The 24438-nt window shown below is 38.6% G+C and overlaps 1 protein-coding gene and 1 pseudogene across 3 annotated transcripts in view; both read right to left on the bottom strand.

Annotated features, from left to right (window-relative positions):
* Positions 1 to 23926, bottom strand: part of UNC5C (unc-5 netrin receptor C) — a 437884-nt gene extending 413958 nt beyond the window's left edge. For all 3 annotated transcript variants that reach the window (XM_066232951.1, XM_066232949.1, XM_066232950.1), the window contains exon 1: positions 20400 to 23926. In XM_066232951.1, the coding sequence (XP_066089048.1) occupies positions 20400 to 20523 (124 nt within the window). In that variant the 5' untranslated portion in view covers positions 20524 to 23926. The remainder of the gene's footprint in view (positions 1 to 20399) is intronic.
* Positions 1509 to 1829, bottom strand: LOC136306397 (prothymosin alpha-like; annotated as a pseudogene).
* Positions 23927 to 24438: the final 512 nt, after the last annotated feature.

Raw genomic sequence — 24438 nt, 5'->3', positions numbered from 1 at the left:
TTCTCCATTTGTTTTCACAGTGATAAATATATGGTTAGCATTAGTCAGGAAAACAAATTTGCTCCAAAATACGTGCTAAGCACATCTGAGAATGAATGGGGTCATACAAATATATCATAACTCCTCTCTCCAATAGAAGGTGTTCTGGTCCATGAGGTTCATTCCCTCCCACAACATAAAAACCAAAGTGCATGCTTATATAGAAAATAAAACAAAAGAAAAAGAAAAGTATCCATTAAAAAATGTAAAAGACTACCTAGGCAATTACATTTTGTTGAGTTCTTGAGTCTATACCACATATAAGTGTTTCCTGTAAGTCAATATAAACCACAGCCTTTGGTGTGTGTGTGTGCTAAATTACACACACACACACACACACATATATTTTTTTTTTCCCCCCTGAAGCTGGAAACGGGGAGAGACAGTCAGACAGACTCCCGCATGCGCCGGACCGGGATCCACCCGGCACGCCCACCAGGGGGCGAAGCTCTGCTCACCAGGGGGCGTCGCTCTGCCGTGACCAGAGCCGCTCTAGCGCCTGGGGCAGAGGCCAAGGAGCCATCCCCAACACCCGGGCCATCTTTGCTCCAATGGAGCCTTGGCTGCGGGAGGGGAAGAGAGAGACAGAGAGGAAGGAGGGGGGGGTAGAGAAGCAAATGGGCGCTTCTCCTATGTGCCCTGGCCGGGAATCAAACCCGGGTCCCCCCCACGCCAGGCCGACGCTCTACCGCTGAGCCAACCAGCCAGGGCTGGTGTATATTTTTTAATTAAAGAAAAATATTAAAATAATAGTATACTATCAGAACAACTTAGGTAATTTTTGTTTTTTAGAATAACTCAGCAAAATAAAAGTCTGGTTTATTGCTGGACAATATTGTTTCACACATACATTAAATTGGCCTTCCCCAAAATAAACAGCAACTTCACAGACAAAAAAAGGAAAAAACAAACAAACAAAAAAAAACAACCTTGTATCTTTGACCCTTTTAATCATCTCATACAAACCAACTACATTGTACAGCCAAGCGCATACACAAACAATTACTGGATAGCTCGGAATAAGAATACTTTAGTTGTTGTGTTTCTCGCCTTTGAGATAATAATGAACATGGTCACACCACAGGAAAGTCAGAAGTAGGACAGAGAACGCTCCCTACAAAGGCTGGTTTGGTCATCCACAGATCATTAAAATTGGCAGACCCCTAATAATATGTACAAAAATATAAAATGTAAATACAAACAGACTTTTATTTTCAAAGTATTTCTAAGAAAAACAAAAAGCAGAACCTCGGAACTTTTGGTTCTTTTTCCTCCCTTTGTGCAAATTCACGCTGTGGTTTTTAGTTGGGTGGTGGCAAACGTGTGTTATCTGCGGCAGCGCTGCCCACGTTGGTTGGCGGTAGAGCGTGACTCTCTACTTCAGAGTGACCACAGTTAGATTCTGAGATGGGAAATGGAGGTTACAGGTCACAGTGGCTTTTTTTTTTTAACTTTTCCTTTTTTGCTGTCTAGTCATCTCCATCAGTATTCTGCTTCTTGGTATCAACAGCTCATCCTCATCATCCTTAAGTGCCTGTTTTCTCTTAGCTGCCTCAGCCTCATCTTCATCTCCATCCTCCTCCTCACCATCATCTTTCTTCTCTTCCTTTCTCCTCTCCTCCTTTCTCTTCTTCATCTACCTTTTTGCCAGCCTCCTGCTTCGCATTTTCCTCATTAGCGTTCCCATTAGCAGGTGCACCTCTTCCATTCTCTGCTGCCTCCACAACTTCCTACTTTTTCAAGTCCTTGGTGGTGATCTTGGAACTAGTATCTATGGCCACATCTGGCATGGTGGGGGGCACGCTGGCGGTCCGATGCAGCGGATTAGGAAAAGAAAAAAACAAACAAGAGTTTGAGGACTCTCGCGACAAAGTTGCCGTAGTCCGCAGAGGAGGCTCACGATGGAGGTCGCTGCAGAGTGGAGGCGGACACACAAACAATGCAGAGATGGCTTTTCAGAGCAGCCAGTGAGGGAGTGTATTTCCTAACGTTGACCTGGCATTTTATACACATTTAACATTCTTTTTATAACTTGATTACATGTGTTTTCTTTTTTAAATTTTTAAAGACTTCATTCATTTTAGAGAACAGAGAGAGATGGGTGTGGGGGGGCAGGAAGTATCAGCTCCTATCTATGCCTTGACCAGCAAGCCCAGCGTTTCAAACAGGCTCAACCTCAGCATTCCAGTTCTACCTTCAACCACTGCCTCACCACAGGTCAGGTGGATTACAGGTTTTTATTGTATACAATTTATTATATGGATCATTTTTTCTCTGTACCACTTAGAAAGGATGATGATTTTTTTTTCTATTTGAAAAAGGTAAAAATTGAAAAATGTTATCACTAAAGGATAAAATTTTGTGCAACAATGGACAAATACCTAAAAAATATATAGTACACTAGCAAAATTTAAAATGTATATGCAAGTTTGGGGTTCCATTAAATACAGAATTTTTTGTTTGTTTTTCTTCTTCAACTTAAAATCTAAAACAGAAAACATTTTTAAATTCTATAATTTTTTTCCCTTTCTTTTCCAAGTGACAGGAGAGACAGACAGACTCCCACATGCCCTCAACCAGGATCCTTCTGTAGCACCCATATCTGACGATGGTCTGACAATCTGGGGCCATGCTCACAAGCCAGCTATTTTTAGTGCCTGAGGTGGAGGCCCCACAGAGCCATCCTCAGCTTCAGGGAGGATGCACTTGAACCAATCGAGCCATGACTGCAGGAGGAGAAGACAGAGAGAGAGAGAGAGAGAAAGAGAGAGGGAAGGGAAGAGGTAGGGGTAGAGAAGCAGATTGTTGCTTTTCCTGTGTGATGTGATTGGAATCGAATCTGGGACATCCACATGCTGGACTGACTACCACTGAGCCAACAGGCCAGAGCCAACTTATGTAATTTAAATAAAAATTTTTGGTCATGGGTGGTTATGAAATCAATGGTTTGGTGTCCTTTGAAGCCATGAAAATTCATTTTAAAAAAGAAACTAATTTTTTCTCCATTCAATTTATTCATGTGATGCTTATTAAAATGAAGAGCATTATCTAATGTTGTTAAATCACCCTTTTTAAAAATGGAGTCCCATCTTGTTTCAGACTTTGTGATCATGCTTAGGCATGTGGAGAATGGGCTTAATTTGTGTAAAAGAATTTATAGAATTTTTCTTTTGTTTCCAATGAAATGTTCTTTTACTACTTCCCTTAAGCCAATTTTTATTTTGATGTCTTTTGGTCTAAATTGACAGTTCCTTTAAGTCTTTCCTCAAATAATATTTGCCTTTTTAAACATCTCTCTGGTATTCCATTACGGGCACCTGCTGCTGATAATTACAGGTCTGTCTCCTAACCACTTCCTCTGCTTTGTCAAGGCTAGATTCAGGCTGCTTGATTACAAACAAATACCAGTTAAAGACCACTGCAAAGCTGTCTGCGGTAATTATTAAGGGCAAAATGAATCTGTGTTTACTGACGTCTTAACAAAAAAGAAGCGATTACTTGTTAAAATTTTCTCTTTGCTGGAAGTGTAGCATAATCTATAACATGTTTTGGTCTCCTTAAAAATACCTACAAAAATATTTGATTCAATAATGTTTTATAATGATACATTTCACTATGCTATGTCCTAGTCTAAAAAATAAAATATGCTGCCCAAAGATAACAGGCTGTGGTATTAGCAAAGAAAATAAAATTCAGACAATGGTCAATTATAAGGAAACAACAGAGTTTACTGTGCCCTCCAAATGGATTTATTGTTCTTGACTAGATTACTATGTCCCCACCATCAGAAATTCCTCCTCCCATCCTTATATTCATAGTGTCATACTCTTACAGTCCAAATGTTTGTGTCTCCCAAATTCGTATGTTAAAATCCTAATCCCAAACACAGTGCTATTAGGAGATGTTAACTTTGGGAGATACTTAGGTCAAAAAAGGGAAACCTTCATGAATAAGATTAGTGTTCTTATTAAAGAGACCCTACAGAGACCCCTTGCCCTTACCACCACACAAGGACCCAGAGAGAAGAGGGCTGTCTATGCACCAGGGCTGTGCCCTTACCCACATGCCATGTTGGCGCCTTGCTCTTTGACTCCCAGAGAGAGAGAGCAGAACTATGAGAAACAAATTTCCCTTGTTTATAAGTTACCTAGTCTGTGCCATTTTGGTCTAACAGCCTGAATAGACTAAGACACATATCCTACAAGAAACTTGTTTTTAGTGGAGAGAAATAAGAAGAAATACTCTGTTTAGTAATTTTTGATATACAAAAAATTTTAATATTAAAAAAATTTCATCAACCAGTAGAAAGCTTCTTTTAGCAATATTCCATGATAGAATTCTACAACTGAACAATAGGAAAGGTTCTCTGGGGGGTATAAAAGGGTACTGGTTTGATCTGTAGACCTCTTTAACTCCCAATTCTGCACTTAGACAACTTGACCAAACCAGTTTGAGTCCAACTGTGCTCATATCGCATACCCACCTACCATCTGAGGTTTATTTCCTTCAATTGCAAGAGAATCCACATCCTTCATTACTTAATAGCTCCAAATTACAGGGTAGATTCTGAAGCTAGAACTGGATTTCTGAAAGAAGGGTAAGGAAATTGTCCTTTTAGGCAAAATCCTAAAGATAATGAACTCTCTTTTCTGAGACCACGTCCCACCTACAGCTTCATATGCAGCTCACTCTGTCCAGTAGCTCTCAAAAGAGGATGATGAACGGCATCTGGGAAGTTCTCACAACCTCTACCACCACCATGACTAGTCACCAAAAGTGTCTCTAAGATACGTTGTTTATGCATGAATGAAACATGCATTCATCCAACACCTTGCACAAGATCTACATTACATGCTGACTGCATGTGTGTCAAGAACCTTGTCCTGTACTGTGTTAGAGACACCACGATGAACATGATTCCTGCTCTCCTCGTGCTAATGTGCAAGCTGGGGACACGGGGTAAAGAAAAGTGTATTACCGCTGGGTGGATGTGAAAGGTAGCCTTATGGAGGAATGAAGATGTAAAATAAGACATAAAGATGGAAAAGAAGGCAGCCAGCAGGAAGGGATGGCATGAACACTTGTTCACAATAACGGTGTGGAAGCCGCCATGCTAACAGCTTGCTTAAAACTCTGATGAACATCCCCTCCCAGGGCTGCACTGGAGCAACTTGTTTGAGATCTGGGGGAAGTACACAGACTGAGGAGACTATAACCACAAGTTCCAGGGGTGGAATTAGTGGCCTAAGAACAAATATCACTATCAACCAAGTTAACAAATTTTTTTATCTGATTCTTGGTGTAATAGAGACTTAAGAAAAAGAGCTCTATTGCCTGACCAGGTGGTGATGCAGTGGATAGAGTGTCAGACTGGGATGCGGACGACCCAGGTTCGAGACCCCAAGGTCACCAGCTTCAGTGCGGGCTCATCTGGTTTGAGCAAAAGCTCACCAGCTTGGACCCAAGGTCGCTGGCTTGAGCAAGGGGTTACTCGGTCTGCTGTAGCCCCACAGTCAAGGCACATATGAGAAAGCAATCAATGAACTAAAGTGCCACAACAAAAAATTGATGATTAATGCTTCTCATCCCTCTCCATTCCTATCTGTCCCTACCTATCCCTCTCTCTGACTCTGTCTCTGTAAAAAAAAAGGAAAAGAGCTCTATTGATGTCATTTGCTTGGTAAGGACAGGGAGTGGGGACAAGACAGGAAGCAGAAAGAAATATCTTCGGTGATCAAGTTGGGAGCAATGGACATCTTGAAATATATTTAGGTAACATATGTCACTTTTCTAATAAAACGTCATTAAAGGGCTTAATAAATTAAATGTTGCAAACATAAATATATGAGATTATGAAACAATTTTATTTTGTGTTTGTTGTAACAACCCGGCTTTCTGAATTATTCTCCCACCTCAAGAAAACAATAAGTAATTAACGTTCATTCTGGCACAAAATAAATATTGTTCATATCAATTTAACAAACACAAAAACCTCACTAGTCACACAACAGAACTTCCTAAGACATTTAACATCCAGAAAAATTTAAAGTTTTGAGCAGCTTGTTTTTATTAAAACAAAAATAAAACAACAATAAAAACAAACAAAAAAAAGACAAAAAACAAACAAATAGATATAGCCCTGAAGAAGGGATTATAAATAGTCTCATCTTTTGAGTGGTTGTGGTTTTTTCCCTTTGGGAATCTTCAAAGACGACTACTACAAACCAAATGTTATACACAGCATAAAACCTCAAATAAGCAGTTTACTCAATCATTAAAAGCATTCTAAGTTGTTTCTGTTGGGTTCTTTAAGCAGAATAAGATCCTATAAAGATAAGAGGTTCTGTAATTATGTAGAGACTATACCATACTGTTGATTCCAGAGCTCTTATTAATTTTGCCTTTAAAGAGTGGGATGTTTCCTACAGTGCTGCACTTGGGGACTAGGGGAGGAAGGTTGGAGTTAAAAACTAAAAATGTGTTAAGCTTTGCTTTTTGGACAAAGAAAATTACAAATGAGTCAGTGTTTAATGGGGCCAATTAAAAGTGTTTCCTGTGCAGTTATCAATTTGGTATGGTGAATGAGTTATATTTTTTATTTAGTTACTATATTTAATATATTCTGTCAGCTAAAGACTGTAATAGATACAGTAATTAAGTAAATAAGCAACTTTTGCATTTGGGGGGGGTTACAAATGTTTGGGATTATGTTGACACATTTTGAGAAAAAAAATGATTTGTTTTATTTTAATTTTATAATGAAGCATTTTAAATAATATAAAACAAAATTATTTAAGGTCACAGTGAACTAAAATATATAATACTGAATACCGTTTGTGGCTGAAAACATTTTCTATGCCCTTGTTTTTTTGTTTGTTTTTTGTTTCCAAAATAAAATTGTTCTTTAAGCACTTTTAACTTCTGATTCGCTTTCATTTTATAAATACATGCTGAAAAACATTTTATAAGCAGAACTATGATCTTCAAATATTTTCCCCTTTCCATCTTATATATCATAAATATCACATGTATGCTATTCAAAGCTATAGAGTTCAGCTACAGTTTGTTCAGAAACTAGTCTATTAGAAAACTGTTAAGTGCAGCATATGTTAGTCACTCCATATATATTTAACAGTGTAGTATCTAATTTCTCTTTTTGTCTATATTATGATATGCCCCTTGCACATATAGGAACATCAGCCTTGGTTGGAAATAGCAATTTAATAAATTTTGTGTCTATCCTAGGATCAGTAAATGCTTCAGTGTGTTAAAATTTCTGATATAAGTGATAAAGTTTGTCTATTATTCTCTAGAAAAAAAATTTAAACATTAGCAAAAAGTACATAATGTGCTTTATGTATTACGTAGTAGAGAAAATATAAAAACTGATTTTTCAATTGACATTAGGTGCTAGTATTAATGGAATATATTCTAGATTCAAAATCTGGCATAGAAAAAATTACCATATCCACATACATGTATACATCTAATAAGTTATAATCCCCCAACAGTCAAGAAAAAGGAAATGTAACACTGACAAAAATAAAAAACAAGAGAACCTTAAAACCGTTCACTAAACAATCTTTTTTTTTTTTTTTCCAGAGACATAGAGAGGGATTTTCAGGGACAGACAGATAGGAATGGAGAGATGAGAAGCATCAATCATTAGTTTTTCGTTGCACGTTGCAACACCTTAGTTGTTCACTGATTGCTTTCTCATATGTGCCTTGACCACGGGCCTTCAGCAGACCGAGTTACCCCTTGCTGGAGCCAGCGACCTTGAGTCCAAGCTGGTGAGCTTTGCTCAAACCAGATGAGTCCACAATGAAGTTGGCGACCTCGGGGTCTCGAACCCGGGTCATCCGCATCCCAGTTTGACGCTCTATCCACTGCGCCACCGCTTGGTCAGGCCGCTAAACAATCTTGATAATCACATAGGAAATCAACATTATTAAATATTATTTTAAGAAAAGTTGTGTAAGCATAAACAAACTTAATTGTGCCAAACTATACTAGATAGTCTATTCACTTAAATTTTTTTTAAATGTAATTCTTCATACAAAAAAAGTAGAGCGATACACTCACTTATGAAGCTATCCACAAAAGTAACGGTATGTTAATTCGCAAAGTAAGTTTTTCTGAAACCTATTCCAAACTCTAATGTAATAATTGTCCTATTTCAATCAGACCAGCATCATCATATTATTGTCAACATAATTCAATTTCTTAATACTAGTTCATAGATGTGTACAAATTTATTGTGTGGCAAAGTACAATGACATTCTTTTTTCATCTTGCAATAGAATTAAGTTTTACTTAATAGAAAAGAAAAAAAACATATGGAAAACAGTCACTTTTAACAGATGTTTTAATCTAAAAAAATAAAGTTAGTTTAGAATTAAAAATCAAAGCTCACTGGTTGACTGAGGCATATTTCCATCTGTTATTAATGATGGAGTTATATACTAAAGATGAGATTATTCATCAAGTCCCTCATATTATATGTTAGTAAATGGGATTTTGGTTAGAAATTTAATTGTATAAACTCTGTCCATGTAAGCTTTCAATTCATTCCAAACAAGCCTTTACAGTGGTATGAATTAAATTAAAACAGTTAACAAACACCAAAGAGTACTGCTTGATTTTATTAAGAAATGCTTGTAAGAAAAGCTGTGAACATAAAAGGGAGATTTCTGCCACCCCATTATGATTAAATAAAAGTCCTTTTCTTCTTTTTTTCTCCTTTTTCTTTTTTCCCCTTTTAAGCAAAACATAGTTATGTGAGGTGGTTGTATAACACAATAAAAAATTGACTTACTTTTAAAATATAAATAAATAAAAGATGTGATGTCTCAAACTTACAAATAAAAGCTCAGGTTGGAAATAATAAATAATTCTAAGTACCAGAAAATGTGATGAGAATTCAAGTGACGATTGTGAAAATGTACACAAAGTTTATGCCCAAGTGATTGGGGTCATAAGCTTAGGCAAGACTCCCCATTGTTGCTTGTATAGGTTTTCACAAATGGTCTAATAATGGAGAGCAGGGCTTCGATCTGGAGGTTCTCATAGTATTGTATAGTGGTACGAGTATGGCAGTCACTGATTAATTACTGCCCTGTTCTCAACTCACACAGCAGATTCCTCAGCAACCATTACTCTGTCTCCACAATGGTTGCAGAGTTACAGGATACCACCTTAGGGAATTTTTAAAGGTGACTCATTACAGAATTCTTGGATTCAAACATAAATTTGCAGCAAAACTTTTTTGTCTTTCAGATGATTAAAATAGAAATTAAAAAATATTCAAAAGAAAAAATCAGGGTTGTTATGCACATTTCAACCATTGATTTCATTGCAGGCAGTACTAATACATGCTTATGCTTTCCAAAAATATTGATATTATGGTAATCACCTTAAAAATATTAACATATATGAAGTTGTATCTCTACTTTCACTTTTTCATTTGTTCTCTTTTCTCAATCTCCCATCCTTACCCCCCACTATTTACACACATAACAGAGTCTAAGGAAGCGGCTTCTCGTTGTTTCAAAATGCTCTGAAAAACAACACTGAGGCTAATAGTAAAAAAAGTCACTTCACTTTAAATGAATCTCTCAAAGTGGTGCATGTGAAGATGTGTCTCTCTGAAAACAACTCTTTCTGGATGTCAGCTTTGTCAGCTTAAGCTTCTCCATATGACTTTCCTCAAAGGCTCCCTTTTAAAACCATCATTAGCATTTACTATCTCCTTGTTATATAGACTGTTACTTTTGTTTCATCACCAATCTCTGTCTGTTGAGTAGCAGCCCTGCCACTACTATCTATAACATTTGTTTTACTTAATGTAGGTAGCTTTAGGAAAAAAAAATTACAGAACTGCTATTACTGAATTATATGAAAAAAATTCCAACATACATTTAGCTGACACTGCATCAGCTGCTATTTAAACTTGGCTTAGCTAATGGACTTTTAATGTCAGCGGGGTTACGTGCAGTTACTGGCTATTAGCAGAAATGGCTCCTTTCTATAAAAATCACTTTTCCTCAAGTGTGTTGTTTGAACATTCCTTTCTCTAATTTAGTGACTGTCACTGAACGCAAAACAAACTCAAGGACTCTGGAATATGCTGTTATCTTCAAGACTCTCTTTTTTTAACCTTGCATTCAGCATTAAACAGGCAACCTCCCTCATCAGCATTTAGACTTGTGATCACAAAACTTTGTGAGGCATTATTATTTACTTTGCTGTTCTTAGCAGAGTACTACATATTCTGCTATGAAAACCCAGTGTCATCCATGACTGTAGTATAGGTATGATAGAGGACATACTAAACAATTTTCTGAACCTTAGAAATTATTTGCATCTTTCAAATTCCTAGTTCCAATATACCCAGTGATGTGGACATATGGCAATAATTAATATATATTTATACATTTAGGTATAAATATTTATACATGAACATGCATTTCAGTACAATATTGAATATAAACAAAGACTCATATTATCCCTCTATCCTGAGTGAAGTTCTGTATATTCTTTCATTAGTAACACTCTTTTCTTCCCCTCAACTAACTTCATCTTTGTTCAATTAAATAAAGCTTTCTATATATGTAATAGAGAAGCCTATCAACCATCTGAGAGAGTCCCAGAAAATCAAATGTTCCCCAGCCTGGGAACATAACTCTATTTGATTAAGAAGTTGAAATAAACCATCACAGAATTCAGGCAAGAACAACACACTGGCCTCTCCTTCAGTCAGCCCAGTCCACATAAGAGATCACCTCCCACAGGGTGCATTCAATGAAAATGATGCCTCTACTGAGGGCACCCTACGAGGGAGTCTTGCATGTGGAGGAAGAATTTTACCTGTCCATGCATGAAAGCTGATGTTCTCCTTCCATCAACAAATTTAGTCCACTATGAAGGAAAACAATGGAAGTTCTCCATGTTGTCTGAAACATACCAGGGAAAAGGTGAATCCCCTATTCTCTGTCCTTCGAGGAAAGGAGAAAATACGTTTCTATCCAATAAGCCACTGCATCAGTACTGTACATCAGTGGTCCCCAACCCCCGGGCCGCGGACCGATACCTGTCCGTGGGCCATTTGGTACCGGTCCACAGAGAAAGAATAAATAACTTACATTATTTCCGTTTTATTTACATTTAAGTCTGAACAATGTTTTATTTTTTAAAAATGAACAGATTCCCTCTGTTACATCCGTCTAAGACTCACTCTTGACGCTTGTCTCAGTCATGTGATTCATTTATCCGTCCCACCCTAAAGGCCGGTCCGTGAAAATATTTTCTGACATTAAACCGGTCCAAGGCCCAAAAAAGGTGGGGGACCACTGCTGTACAAGATGTAAGTGACTTAGTGACTTCCAGAGAACAAGGCACTTTTTGCAGAAAAGTAGTACGTAATTTTCATTCATGATCCATTGAGTAAAGCTGATTTTTTCTCAAGAACTTCCTTTATAAATTTGTTTTCTAAGTAAAAATGTTTTCTTTTTTGAAAGGTTCTTTTTCTTTTAAAGCATACTACCAAGGTTATTTGAAAATGAGCTTTTATTTCTAAAGCAAAAAACAAAACGAGTTACACAGATATACACAAGCCCACACAATCCGCGCAAGCATATATATGCTCACAGGGAATCACTGAACTATTTATACATGTGTCTACTTGTAACTCTTCATTTCATTAAGACTCTGCCTGGAAACACCCTCCTTGGAAATAATTCCACAGTTATTTAATTCAATAAGAAAATGACATGTATATCTTTTATGTGATCATTATTTCCAATACATACAATAAACTAATTACCCCCATCCCCTGGAAACACACCTATCATTAAAACTTTTCCTAGTCATAACTTTCTTCATTGTGGTCTTTTAAATTCTATATATGTAGATATATGAATGTGTGTGAAAATGTAAACAAAATAAATATAAAATAGAATATATAAGAAAAAATATTGTCATTTTAAAAATGTATCATATAATAATATATTAAAGATAAAACTTTACTTAAGAACATTCTTTCCCTAGATAAAGAATGGTTGATTTCTGATATACAGATGAGATTTAAGATACAATGTTGGTATTGCTATTAATGACAATGTTGAAGAGTCGCTCAGAAATTGACAATGCATTCTACAAGGACCACTGGAGGGTTAATTACATATTCCAAAGGAATATCAGTATATCTCTGATTTAAGTCTAGATCTCTCAAATAAGCACATCTTGCCCAAATACCGTAGGTCCAACTACAATGCAAATGTAACTTCTTTCAAATATATATCTTTTAAATCCTGTCCAATTTATTTTTCTCTGTTAATTGAAATAGGTGCAGATGAAGACTCTATTTAGATAAAAGTTTCAAGTCAGAGGGCTTGTTCAATAATATTATGATGAAATACTGATCTTAGGTTTCCCTTCCGGATAGTACAAATAAATCATTTGAACATGCCTGTTTTTCTTCAGCTTTTGAGAGCAGTTACTGAAATGGGCTTCTGTTTTCCACCAAGCTGCATACTCTGTCGGTGATAGCTGTGGATGGCTGGGAGGGAAATATCTTAGGCTCTTTCCATCCTTGGATTTGGTCCGTAACACATTTTAAAGCTTACACTTTTTCATTACCTTATGGAGATCCAGAAGGAAGAAGGAAAGTTGCTAAAGAAAATGACAGGCAATGTAACTACTGTTTTATTTAGACTGACTTTTAGAATACTACTTGTTAAACTTGCACACTTCCACTGGGTGGCTACAAGTGTATATTTGGCAAACTCTTTAGTCAATGAAAAATAAAATATAGCATTTTCACTTTATCAAGAACTAAATTCAAATGTCAACATATTTCACAGAGGCATGATGATCGCAGGGAAATACCATTATTGACTATATCTTCCCAATCATGAAGTTTTGTTGTGATAGTACTTTGGTTATTTGGTATAGATTATAGATAATGCAAGTCTCTGAAAATCACTTGTAATAAAACAGCAGAATTTTCGTTATTGCCTAGCATTTTTAGTTCCTCTAGAAGTTAAAGAAGACATTTGTTAAAGAGTACTTTGTGATATAGATCTTGCAAATTTTTTTAGGTTCTTGAAATTTCCAAAAAAAATTACAATTATATAAAATATTCATTTAAAATACAACAAATTTTTGAATTCATAAAGAATAGAATGTTATCTTTAACTTTAAGCTTATGCATAAAAGTATTTCACTAAGCCTATAATTATAAGTGAATACTACTATATACCATATGCCTCATCCTATTGCACTAAACTTTTATTGTCTAATAAAGTGTATATTATGAATTTAAAATGACTTTTTCTGTAAAAACGGTATAATTTACTATTATATTACTCTTTTATATTTTATATTTATAAACACTAATTTTTTTAATTTTGAAAAACACCTACACTTCCATTCATGAACATATATGCCCTTATAAGAGCACTTTTATATGCAAGCAATAATCTTTTTATTGGAAAGAAATGTTCACATATAAGGTTTTTCTTCTGAACAGAAAAAAGAGAGAAGATAATAAATTATAGTTGAGTTCAGGCAGTCCATGATTAAATAATCAATTAAGACATTGACTAAAACTGATAAATGTTAGCATTCATCAATAATCTTGCTAATGTGCTGAGGGAGTTTCTGTTGTTTAACATCCTTACTTAGAAGAGGAGATAATACATGCTCACTACATAAGGTCTTTTTATGGCTCTCATAATTGCTGAGAAATGAAACTAGCCATAGGATCCAAATGACAATGATTAAGAAAGGTAAAAATCCCCCTATCCTCACAACATGTCTAAATAAATAAGATTGGTAAGTCTGGAGTTAAGTTTGATCCATCCACATTGTCTGTTAACATGATTATTTTGAGCCCTCATATTTAAAATAAGACTCCAACCGGTACATCAATATAATGAAGTCTCACCTGGTTCCCCTTGCTCTCACATTGCACTACCACACTGGCAATGAGATATGGTTATTTATTTAATTTACAGAGGGTATTCCCCAAACACTGGAGTTTTCAGATGTTTGACTTCACTTTCGCTACACAAAGCACTTTTGAATCACTGCTTAGGGATAAGAAAAGGTAAACTGATATAAGGACAAATATCTGAATACTTGGCACTTTCAAAGCTAGTTTCCTTTCTAAATTATAACTTCAATTTAATTAATGTCAAATAGTTTTAACACTTCCATGTAGAAAGCTAGGTATGTTGAAAGTTACTATAAAATCTGGAGACATTCTTCTACGTATTTCAAAACTTCATTAGCAACTCCAAAGGGAGCAATTTCTTAGGGAGAAAGAATGGTCAAAATTAGACTATATTTCAATTTTACCAAAAATATTTTCAAAACTCTGAACTACAGAACAGTATGTTCCAACATTTTGTTTTCAAAGAGTCCAAATATTTGCAACATAATACATGTTTTGGGTTTTCATAAAAAGGTAGAAATTCTGAGCGTTCTAATCAAGGATTTAAAAATTTACTATCTCTGATCTTGATAGCTCATAAAAGTATTACTATAAAATGTTTTTACATAAATCTGTAAATTTAGAGATGACAAATATTTAAAATAAGAAAAACTATAAATTATTCAATTATTGATTTCTTTTTAAGAACTAGAATAAAGAAGATGATAGAATTGCTGCATTGCTCAAGGCAAACTTACTCCACTTTTAAAACGTTACATAAAATAAAGCACTGAGTTTCTGTGAGTGCTTCAAAGATCCTTGAGCTAAATGACAATGGGGCAATATCCAGGGCCTCAGATCATGCAGCCTTCCTACATGAATATATAAGCAATTACAAATCCAAATAAAATACAAAATCCAAGAAGAGTCCATACATAGCTTTAAGAAGTTTTAAAAAGTGAGAAATTTGGACTCTGTAGTAAGAGCTCACCTGGCAATCACAAATTAAAAGCAGAATGAAAATAGTGTAGGAGAATGATCTGTCTCAACATGGAAACCCCCCACAAATCTCTAGTTATAGCATAAAAGTTTGCCAAAAAACATAAACACCAAACATGAAAAAATAGCAATAACTACTAAACAAGTAGAAATAATTAAATGTGAAGCTTTCAAAATCTGTTATTCTAAATTATAATGCTAAAACTTTCTACTATAAATATACATATAATTTGAATATATAAAAGGCCTAGTAAATTTGTTTTACCTTCAAGTCAACCTAATTTTCTATGTTTCTTTGTATTGTTTTAACGTGTATTCAATTATGTTCTTCAGACTATACACCTGTGTCTGTTTTTTTAAAAGAAAAATTATGGATATTTTGTAGAGAGCTTTTTTTCCCAAACCCTATCTGAAAACAGGGCACTTGACATGTGTTTTCTTTTAATGAACTGTTTATGTATTTATGAAAAGTTTTCTTTTTATTCTTTTTTTCATTATTCATTGCAAAGAAAATCAAGGGTGGAACTTATAGCCAAGACCTAAGTTAGCAGTTACTTGACATAGCATTTTTAGAACTGATATCGGGTTGATTTTCTCAAGAGAGCGCAGAAAGGGAGAAATGGGACTATGAAAGAAAAGTGTTCCACACTGTTCAAAGAACCAGGCACGCTCTGGGAGTTTGCAGTGATACACTGTGGAGCATCCCCTCAGAGAGCCCCATGTGCTGCTTTTGGGAAAGCTGTATCTGCAGCCATCCCACTCTGAGTTTAAAACTATTCGCCTTTAATTTCTTCAACTTCTAGATTTCTTTGCCAGTGGTGTACACAATGGAAGACAAGAATGCTGCTGTAAATACTCTACATGTGTTAATTCATTCAATCCTAATCTGATTTGTAGTATATATTATTCTCATTTTATATTGGAGGAAACTGAAGCACAGGTGGACACTAAATAACTGATTCACCGCCAAACACCTAGGAGGACAGGAAGCTCTTGAGATAGTGGTAACCACTAACGTAATTGACCGAATGAGCACACACCACTAAACAGCCTTTAGCTTGCGCCTTTCCCAAACTGAACCAACTCTATATTTAATCTAAGTAAGATTTAATATGACAGTTGCAATGCAAACTTCCCACCAAACTGCTACCCTCAAGTTCTGTGTAGAAATTTTGGAACCCTTGCCATCATTCTTTAGCCCGACTTATGTTTACTATCTTTGGATGCTTGAATCCAGAAAATACTATAACTGTGCCCGCTGTTATATTTCAGAATGTGAATGATAATTATATGCTTATAAACTGTTCTCCTTGAAGACTGAAAAACTGTCTTGTTTAACTCTGTGTCCCTAGCAAATAGCACACAGCCTGGAACATAATAAGTGCATATTACTGGTTTGTTAAGAACTTTATTCCTAATGCCACCACGATCCAAAAGAGCTAGTTTTTAATTTGTGAAGAAATTTGAACACGTTCATTTTCAACTGCCACAAATACAAAAGTCAGATGTAGACTAAAATCGGAAGGCAAGAGTGATGGCTCAATCCCTGCCCCCACACCATTCCCCTTTATCTTCCTGAAGTGGTTGCAGCCAGTAAGTTTACCGTTTGTTCTGAGAATGACTCCCTCTGCTGCTCCAGCAAAGCCATGACCTAATCAGAAGAGTGTTAAACGCAGTTAAGGACCAACAGACCTCACTCTTGCTGTTCTTTCTCACTAAGTGGAAAACCTAGCATACATTAGAGAACAGTTATTTTTAAGTCAATAATAATTATAAATAAGCTATGAGGGTTTGTCTAGTAAAGCTCATGCCTCACTCAGGATCATGTCCTTGGGTGGGGTTGGGGAGGGTGCTTAAAAAACTTCAGTATAGATTCCAATCAGGACTACACTGGGAGATGCTGGGGACCCTGTCTTGTTGAACTTTGAATCCCCAGTATCCAGAACACAGAAGGCCAAGAAGTCAATAAATGTTAACAATCTAATGGTTCCTCACTCTCTGCAAGTACTTGAGAAGTTTATTCTCTGAAGCTTTTTAAGCATTCCTTAAGCAAGAATGCATGAAATTTTTTTTCTAAACAAAGGTAAACTAGCTACTTTTCCTTATTGCAAATTCCAAAATGTGAATTTATGAATTTACTCTGCCCCTAAAATGGAAAAGTATATAGTACCATTGTAATGGAATTCAGATTTGTTTGTTTGTTTTTATGCCAATGGTCTGGCTGTACTACACCAATATGCATAAATGAATGAAGTAATTTTTACTCTCTTATAGAAAGTGTATGACTTGCTTTTAAAAAACATTGTCAATTTATGATAATGAAGAATTATCCTTATATGATTACAATCTTCAGTAACTTTCTATTCTGAGTTTGTTGGTGTTAGCACTCAAAACACTAGTTGGTGCTAGATAAGCAGAATATGAATGTTGTGTAACCCAGAAATAAAATGCATTTATAAAACAGGAGGGCACTAACCCTGAAGCACACTGTTCAAAACACACAATCCACACCTACACTTTTCCTACTAAAACCTTTCATTCTTGAAAGTCAGAAACACCACCAATTACCTGGAGCTAGTTGTTCCCAGCAATCTTGAATGAAACAATTAGGGCCTAGGCAGAAGAGAGCAAGTTGTTGCCTGAAGCTTAGAGACTCTCCTAAGGACCTGTTTAAAATGACTGCTGTCTTCCTTTAAACCAGTTATAAAACTCAGTACATTCACAAATAATACTCGCTATGTTTTCTTCATCTTAAAACATCTGTTGTTTTCTTGGATATCTCTGAAGAGACATATTTCCTAAAACTTCTGATTTTTCCAGTACTTCTCTAACAACAATAAAAACCTCTTCCACATTGTAAAGTGCTTACATTGACTTTCTCATCTTAATTGCATATGTACTGTCATTCGTAACACTAGTTTATTCTGATCTTTACATCCTCAGCACATGCAAACCATATCATTACATAACAACATAACAACAGCATTTTGTATTTTGCTAGCACTCTAAAGAGAAGAGAAAGGACAAGAAATTAGAAGGAAAAGAGGATCTGATCATAAGACCGTGATAAAAGTCTGATTCTGGGAAGGAACTGATACAGTGGTTGAAGAGTAAACAGGAGGGGAAATGGAATTAGAGTGATGGTGATAGTAGCTGACAATTTGACACTTGGTACATTTTTGATACCTAACAGACAACACAGGAAGAGCTGATATCAGGAAACATGGAGGACAACAAAGATAAAAGTGGTGGAATAATGCCTTTTGAAGGCCACAAGGTTCAAATATAAATAGTTTTTTCATCAGGAACTCAAAGAACTAAATCAAGTAAACGGAGAACAGCACTGAGATACATCCAACAGAACACATTTTATTTTTCCACTTAAGATCGGAAGACCACGTTCAACCCTCAATCTCTGACTTGCCTGGTCTACATGAAGAAATATATGCACAGCAAGTGGCAAATGCTATGCTGAGCAGCTTTTCTTTTCATCTCTTCTCCTTTCTTCTTTCAATATTAATCCACTTACAATCTCTGGCTTGATTATTTTTATTGATCCTTTTTCCTATGCAGTTTTTAATTTGGCAGTAGTAAGCACTGGGCAGGGATTTCGGATCCCCTGTTTGGCATCTTTGGGGACTTTAACTTGTCCTTTCTCCAAACAGTTCGCTCACTGTCCGGCCCCTTCCTAGCCCCCACGCCAAACTTTGTGCTCCCAATAACAGCAGGCGAATTCCACAGGGAGGCACGCGGTTGATTCCACAACTATTCATCAGGTTGCCGACTTCAACTTAACACCTCCCTCTAAGCACCCTTGGCTGCCACCCTGAAAACTTCTTAACCAATTTCGAGAAATGTACAAGCTCATATGAATCTCAATGGAAATTCCTTTGTAAAGATAGACAGATGATCTCTGGAAGTATACGCAAGAAAAACCAGGGCAGAACCTCGGGATGGGAGGCATCTGTTAAGAAGGAAAGGATTTATGAGCGTTGCCACTTAGCACGGCAGCAGGGAAATTTACTCCCAAAGTAGCTATGGCTAATTCACAAAGCCTTGCTAATCATTTACCTCCCCACCCGAACCACGCTCGCCTACGCCCAGCGCTCTCCTCCACCTCCCACGGCCTCGCCCCCAGCGCTCACGCGGATCAGGGAGGATGCTGTTGGGAACCCCCAGAGTATCTGAACAGCACCGGGGTACTTTAGGCTATACCGCACCTCGTCTGCTCTCCCGAATTTTAAAGAAAATGTAAACGAGATGATGGGATGCTTGAATTATCTCCGAATGGTGCAGAAGCTTCCTCCATTCCCACCCCCAACTCGCCCCCGCCTAAGGGAAAAGCGGAGAGCCTCTCCAGAGCCAGCAACCGCCACAGAGCTGGTCGAAAAGACCCAGGTCGGCGCTTAGCAAGCCAGGAGGTTGGAGACCTGGGGATCTGAGAGAAACCGCGAGGAGGGCAGCGTGGTCTCTCTCCTCTCCGTTTCCTTTCCACTTAGCTTCCCGGACTCAGAAGGCTGGGAGCTGCCGCTGCCAATTCAAACTCGGGGGACAAGAAGGGAGCTAGGCCCTCAGCGCCCTTTCCTCCCCTCCTCCTTCAACTCTCCGCCGCTCTTCTGCCAACTCTGGTTTTGCCTAGGGCCCCGGACACTTATTTTAAAGCTCAGAAGCGTTAAATATAAATGTCAGTTTTAAACTGACTGGTTACCCCGGGGAGTTTCAGATTTGGTTTGAGCGACCAGTCTGCTTCCCCAGAGCCCTGTAGTTTTAAGTTTCCCAGTCGCCAGCTCCGAGGAAGACACTAAGAAGCGGTGAGTGCGGAGGTGTGAACACCCTGGGCCTGCCGCAAGCTGGGACGCGCGGGTCCGGGGGTGCTATGCGTCTCCACAGCGCCCTGAGCAGCAGCCGAGGGACACCAGCGCTGTGAGTCCTCGGCGGTAAAGGGCACATTTTCTTAGCTGAGTGCCCTTCCGCGTCTGGCGTGCTCAGAGACTCACTGAAGATCCCGCCACCCCAGACGTGGCACAGCGCGGGGATCCTCTGTGCATAAGGGTGCATTTATGACATGCCGCACGGACACCCGTACCGAGAGTCTCTCCGAACCTCTGTGTGTATTATACGCAACAACATGTGTATGTGGAGCATAAAGTGCAAAAGACACCCAAAGGCGCCCACATGCCCAGGGACAGATGCGTGTCCACACCCCATGCGTCCTGGGTCCATCCATGCTCATCTTGGAAAACATTAAAAATAATAGCCAAAGCTTCTCGACTAGTTGGGAAAGTGGGCTAGTGGGAATTTAAAGTGATTTCCAGTAGGGTGCACCGAGGCGGATTAAGAAAGCCAGGAGAACTGGGGAGAAAGAGAGGAAGAAGGAGGAAAGAAGCGAAGGGAGGTGGCCGCAAAGCTTGGCGGACCCCCTTACCTTGAGCGGCGGAGCCAGTGCCGCTTGCGCTGAGCAGAGCCAGGGCAGGTAGCACGAGCATTTGCAGCACGTATCCCAGTCCCAGTCCGCAGCGGGCCGCTGTCGCCCGCAGACCTTTCCTCATCGTCGACAGAGGTGCCGGGGGGAGCCACACACAGACGCGCGAACAGCGGGAAAACCCACTGGGCAGCTGCTGAACCCGTGCACCGCGAATCAGTCCTCAGAAATAATGACAACCAAGCGCCACACTCCACTTTCTCCAAGGGCAGGGGCCAAAAAGGGGTGGAGAGGAGACACTGAGGAGGAGTTTGGAGGTTCCTCTTCCCCAGTGCCTTCTAACTGGCGGAACGGTGAGCGCCTGCTCTGCCCCCACTTGGGAAGTCCCGGGAGGCGCAAGGCGACCACCTCGCTGCTCCTCCCCAGCAGCGGGAGCAGCCGCAGCTCCGCCGAACGCCGAGCCTGGACTGCTCTCCCCGTCCCCTCACAGTGCCGAACGTACACAGGCACCGCCGGGTGAAGAGGGGGAGGAGGAGGGAGGTAGAGACAACTGGGAGGAGGAGGGAGTGGAAAGAGGGAGTTGGGCACAGTGAGGCGCTCGGATCTCCAATCTAAGTGTTCTCACGTCGTGTAGAGACGTCCCGACCGCTGCTGCTGGATGGCCAAGGAGGGTCACCTCCCGGTGTGCGGCGCCTGGGTGCTCTGAGGCGCTGGGCCCAGGAGGTGTGGAGGGCGCCACCCAACTCCACTGGGGGGTAAGCGGTGGCGGGAGCGCGCCCGGCCTCCTTATGTAAGCTAAGATTGGAGGGGAATGCGCGCCCAGCACGGAAGGTGGAGACCGGCTGTTGCTTTACCCGCGGAAGCCGCGGGCTGAGACCTGAGGGAAGAGGCGGCTGCAGAGAGTGGGAGCGCGCCTGCCTCCCGCGGTGCGCCAGACCCCGACTCCGGGAGCGCCGCGGCGCGCCCCGAGCCACTTGGCTGTGTCCTGTGGAGCTCAGCCCACCGCCTGCCAGCTTCTCCACGGCGCCAGCAAAGCCTGAGCCAGATTCCCCGGGACTGGACTCCTGTGACTTCGGGTCTTGAGATTGATTAAGCCGGATTTGGGCTGGAGCTGGAGTCCTGCGTGGTGGGGAAGAAGGTATGAAGCTTTGGCAGTGCCCCAGCCGGCTGCAATCTTGGGGTTGTCAGCTCCACTTAGATTGCTTTATGCTCTCGGCACCTATAACCTCAGTAGTGGAAAAGAAACTAAAAGCTCAAGGAAAACTCATTCTTCAACAGATCTTACTTGCGTGCCTCTTGGTGAGATGATACCGATACCAGGGGAAACCCCCAGAAACAATGCACAAGATTTGTAGAGACTCACTTAAACTGATGGTGGAATCTATGACATGATTTCCAAATTCCTAATGGTGTGTGTAAGGACTCAAACTGCTATGAATCTTTTTTACCTTTTTTTTCCCCAAGGAAGAATTGGCTGGATAGATAAGGGAGAATCTACGAATGGGTGGATAAAGTAAGGAAGGCTAGACAAAAGGCAAGTGGCTGGATTAAAAGGTCAACACACACTTGAATAGCTACATTCTAGGAAGAAAACGACTTCCTAAGATTAGTGCATTTCTAAGCTAACAATAAATAATAAATCAGGAAAATTTTAAGCTCTTCGTGCCAAGTGGGCAGTGTGTAAACACGCAGGCAGGAAGCTTGCAATCTAATCTTGGTTGTGGTCATAACTCCCTCTGTCATTCTGTACAAGTCAGGTAAACTGCATGTCTCAGTTTCTTCATCTGTGAAATATTTTATTAGGTGGTTTCAAAGTTCTTTTCAATTTTAATATTCCACGATTCTGCCTGCCAAGTTCCATCTAAACCTCTACTCAGTAAAATGTGTCGTGGATGAATCTGATCTGAAAAGTCATACACGGCAAAGACATGGACAAATCTGGCCATTTCTTATTTCTATGATAGTGCTGTCTGCCATACTAAAGTGTCTTCTTCACCCTTTTGAGCTTCTTCATACCAAGATATGATACTTTGGTAAGATGGTAGGTTCCTGCACTAGACTGGTTGGGTGATTCTTAGCATTTCTTATTACTTGTTGACAGAAATTGAACAATAAAACTACCGCAGTTTCTTAATCTGTAAGATAGGTATAAAAGCAGTAACTGTCATAAGGTTTTGTGAGAAATAAATGAATTAAACATGTGAAATGTATAACACATAAAATTGTTAGCTGCTATTCTTATGATTGATAAAAGGTTCCCATCATCTGTATGCTATCCAGACCAGTGCTGTCCAACAGAACTTTATTCATTGACGAACCTGTTCCCATATTTAAGGCAAAGATTTGTCTTGTTTAAGATTTCATCCCCAACTCCTAACACAAAGCCCAGTATATATAATAATGGTTGATTGATTGCTTAAAAATGTTCTGTAGAGAAGAATCATCCAAGTCGAGTCAGTTAAATAAAAGTAAAATGTCACATATTTCTGTTTGGAGTATCAAAGTACTCAATGACAGATATTATATGAAAATAATTCTTTAAAAGAAAAGTAAAGAATAAGAAGGGGGGAAGTACATAGTCCAATACCGAAATTCAGCTTAAAGAGGGCCAGAGAATGGTTTGAATAATAGTAAGTAAAGATGAAGTGGAAGCAGGAGGGGACAGTGACAGCACCAGAATAAGGACAGGGAAAGTACCAGCAAATAGGTCAGCCTTACTAAGCAGTTGAGTTTTCTATAACCAGTGGTTGCACATGAAACTTTCCTTGAAACATCCCTCCTAGATTTTGTTGTTGTGTTTGGTTTTTTTTCCCTCATGAAAGAGATAATGCAGTATTGAATAGACTTCTGAACATAGGATTGCTAGTTTACTTCACTTAGATCTGGGCTCAAATGTCACTGTTTAGAGACCTTCCCTGACCACATTCACCTCATCCATTCTATTCATCCCGTTTGATTTTCCATCTAGCACTTCCTTTATGTAAACATATATGTGTACATGTATATACACACACCTAATTACAGGTATATGTAGACATATATGCAGATATATGTGTCTGTGTATATATGTATTTACTCTCCAATAGATTGTATGCTTCTCAAGGGTGGGGGGTTTCTTAGTAGTTTCACTGCTCTATTCCCAGACCCTAGAAAATGCCTGGCACATAATTGATGGTCAATAAACATTTATTCAATATTGAATGGAAGAATGAGACCCAACGGATTTGAAAACTTATCTAAGTCCTTGATTAAACACTTCTTCCCTCAAGACAAATTTTCAAATTATGCATACATTTTTCTAGTTGTTGAATACTATCAAATTTGGGTGAATTTTTACCAAACAGGAATTTAAATGAGTTTTTTTCAGGGTTGGAATACTGTAGGTGTTTATGGGATAGACATGAAATTCATCTCATTCTTAAAAATAAAAAGCTTAATTTAAATCCATGTATCAGGGCTTCCTTTTCCTTGGCTGCAGTGAGTGGAGAATTAACTCTGGGATAATAAATCCCAGTGACAGGTGCTAATGGGAATTAAGCATGCAAATCCCCCTGCATATCCCTCTAGAAATCTCACTGAGAAAATTATACTATTTAGTTATGTAGGCTACTTACTTACAGTATTATTTACTCTAAACCAGTATGGAAAAAGTTTCTAGCTTAAGGTTTAAGAAACAAACAAACAAAAAAAAAAACAATAGAAAATTTATTTTAAATATAGGAATATTTTCTTTCATTTTATGACTCTTGTGTTTGAATTCCCACTTTCTTTTATATATATTTTTAAAAGAAATTATTATAGCAGGCAATATAGAAGAAGGGGGATTTTTGTGAATATAAATAGGATGGTGATGAGGAAACTCTTTTCCAAACTAAAAGTTGGAGTCAGTTAAACCTCAACTAAAATCACTGATAGACATCAGCTAAGGAGAGACAGATGGCCCAGAGTCAAGTGGTTCAATCCCCTTTCTTGCCTCAGCTTACAGAAGGGAATTTGGCCTGCTATAAACTCATACACTCTGATACCTTATATTTTAGACAGG

The sequence above is a fragment of the Saccopteryx bilineata genome, chromosome 5, assembly GCF_036850765.1.
Source record: "Saccopteryx bilineata isolate mSacBil1 chromosome 5, mSacBil1_pri_phased_curated, whole genome shotgun sequence".
Classification (NCBI taxonomy): domain Eukaryota; kingdom Metazoa; phylum Chordata; class Mammalia; order Chiroptera; family Emballonuridae; genus Saccopteryx; species Saccopteryx bilineata.
Note: the sequence above shows the minus strand (reverse complement) of the source record. Positions and strands in the feature narration are given on the sequence as shown.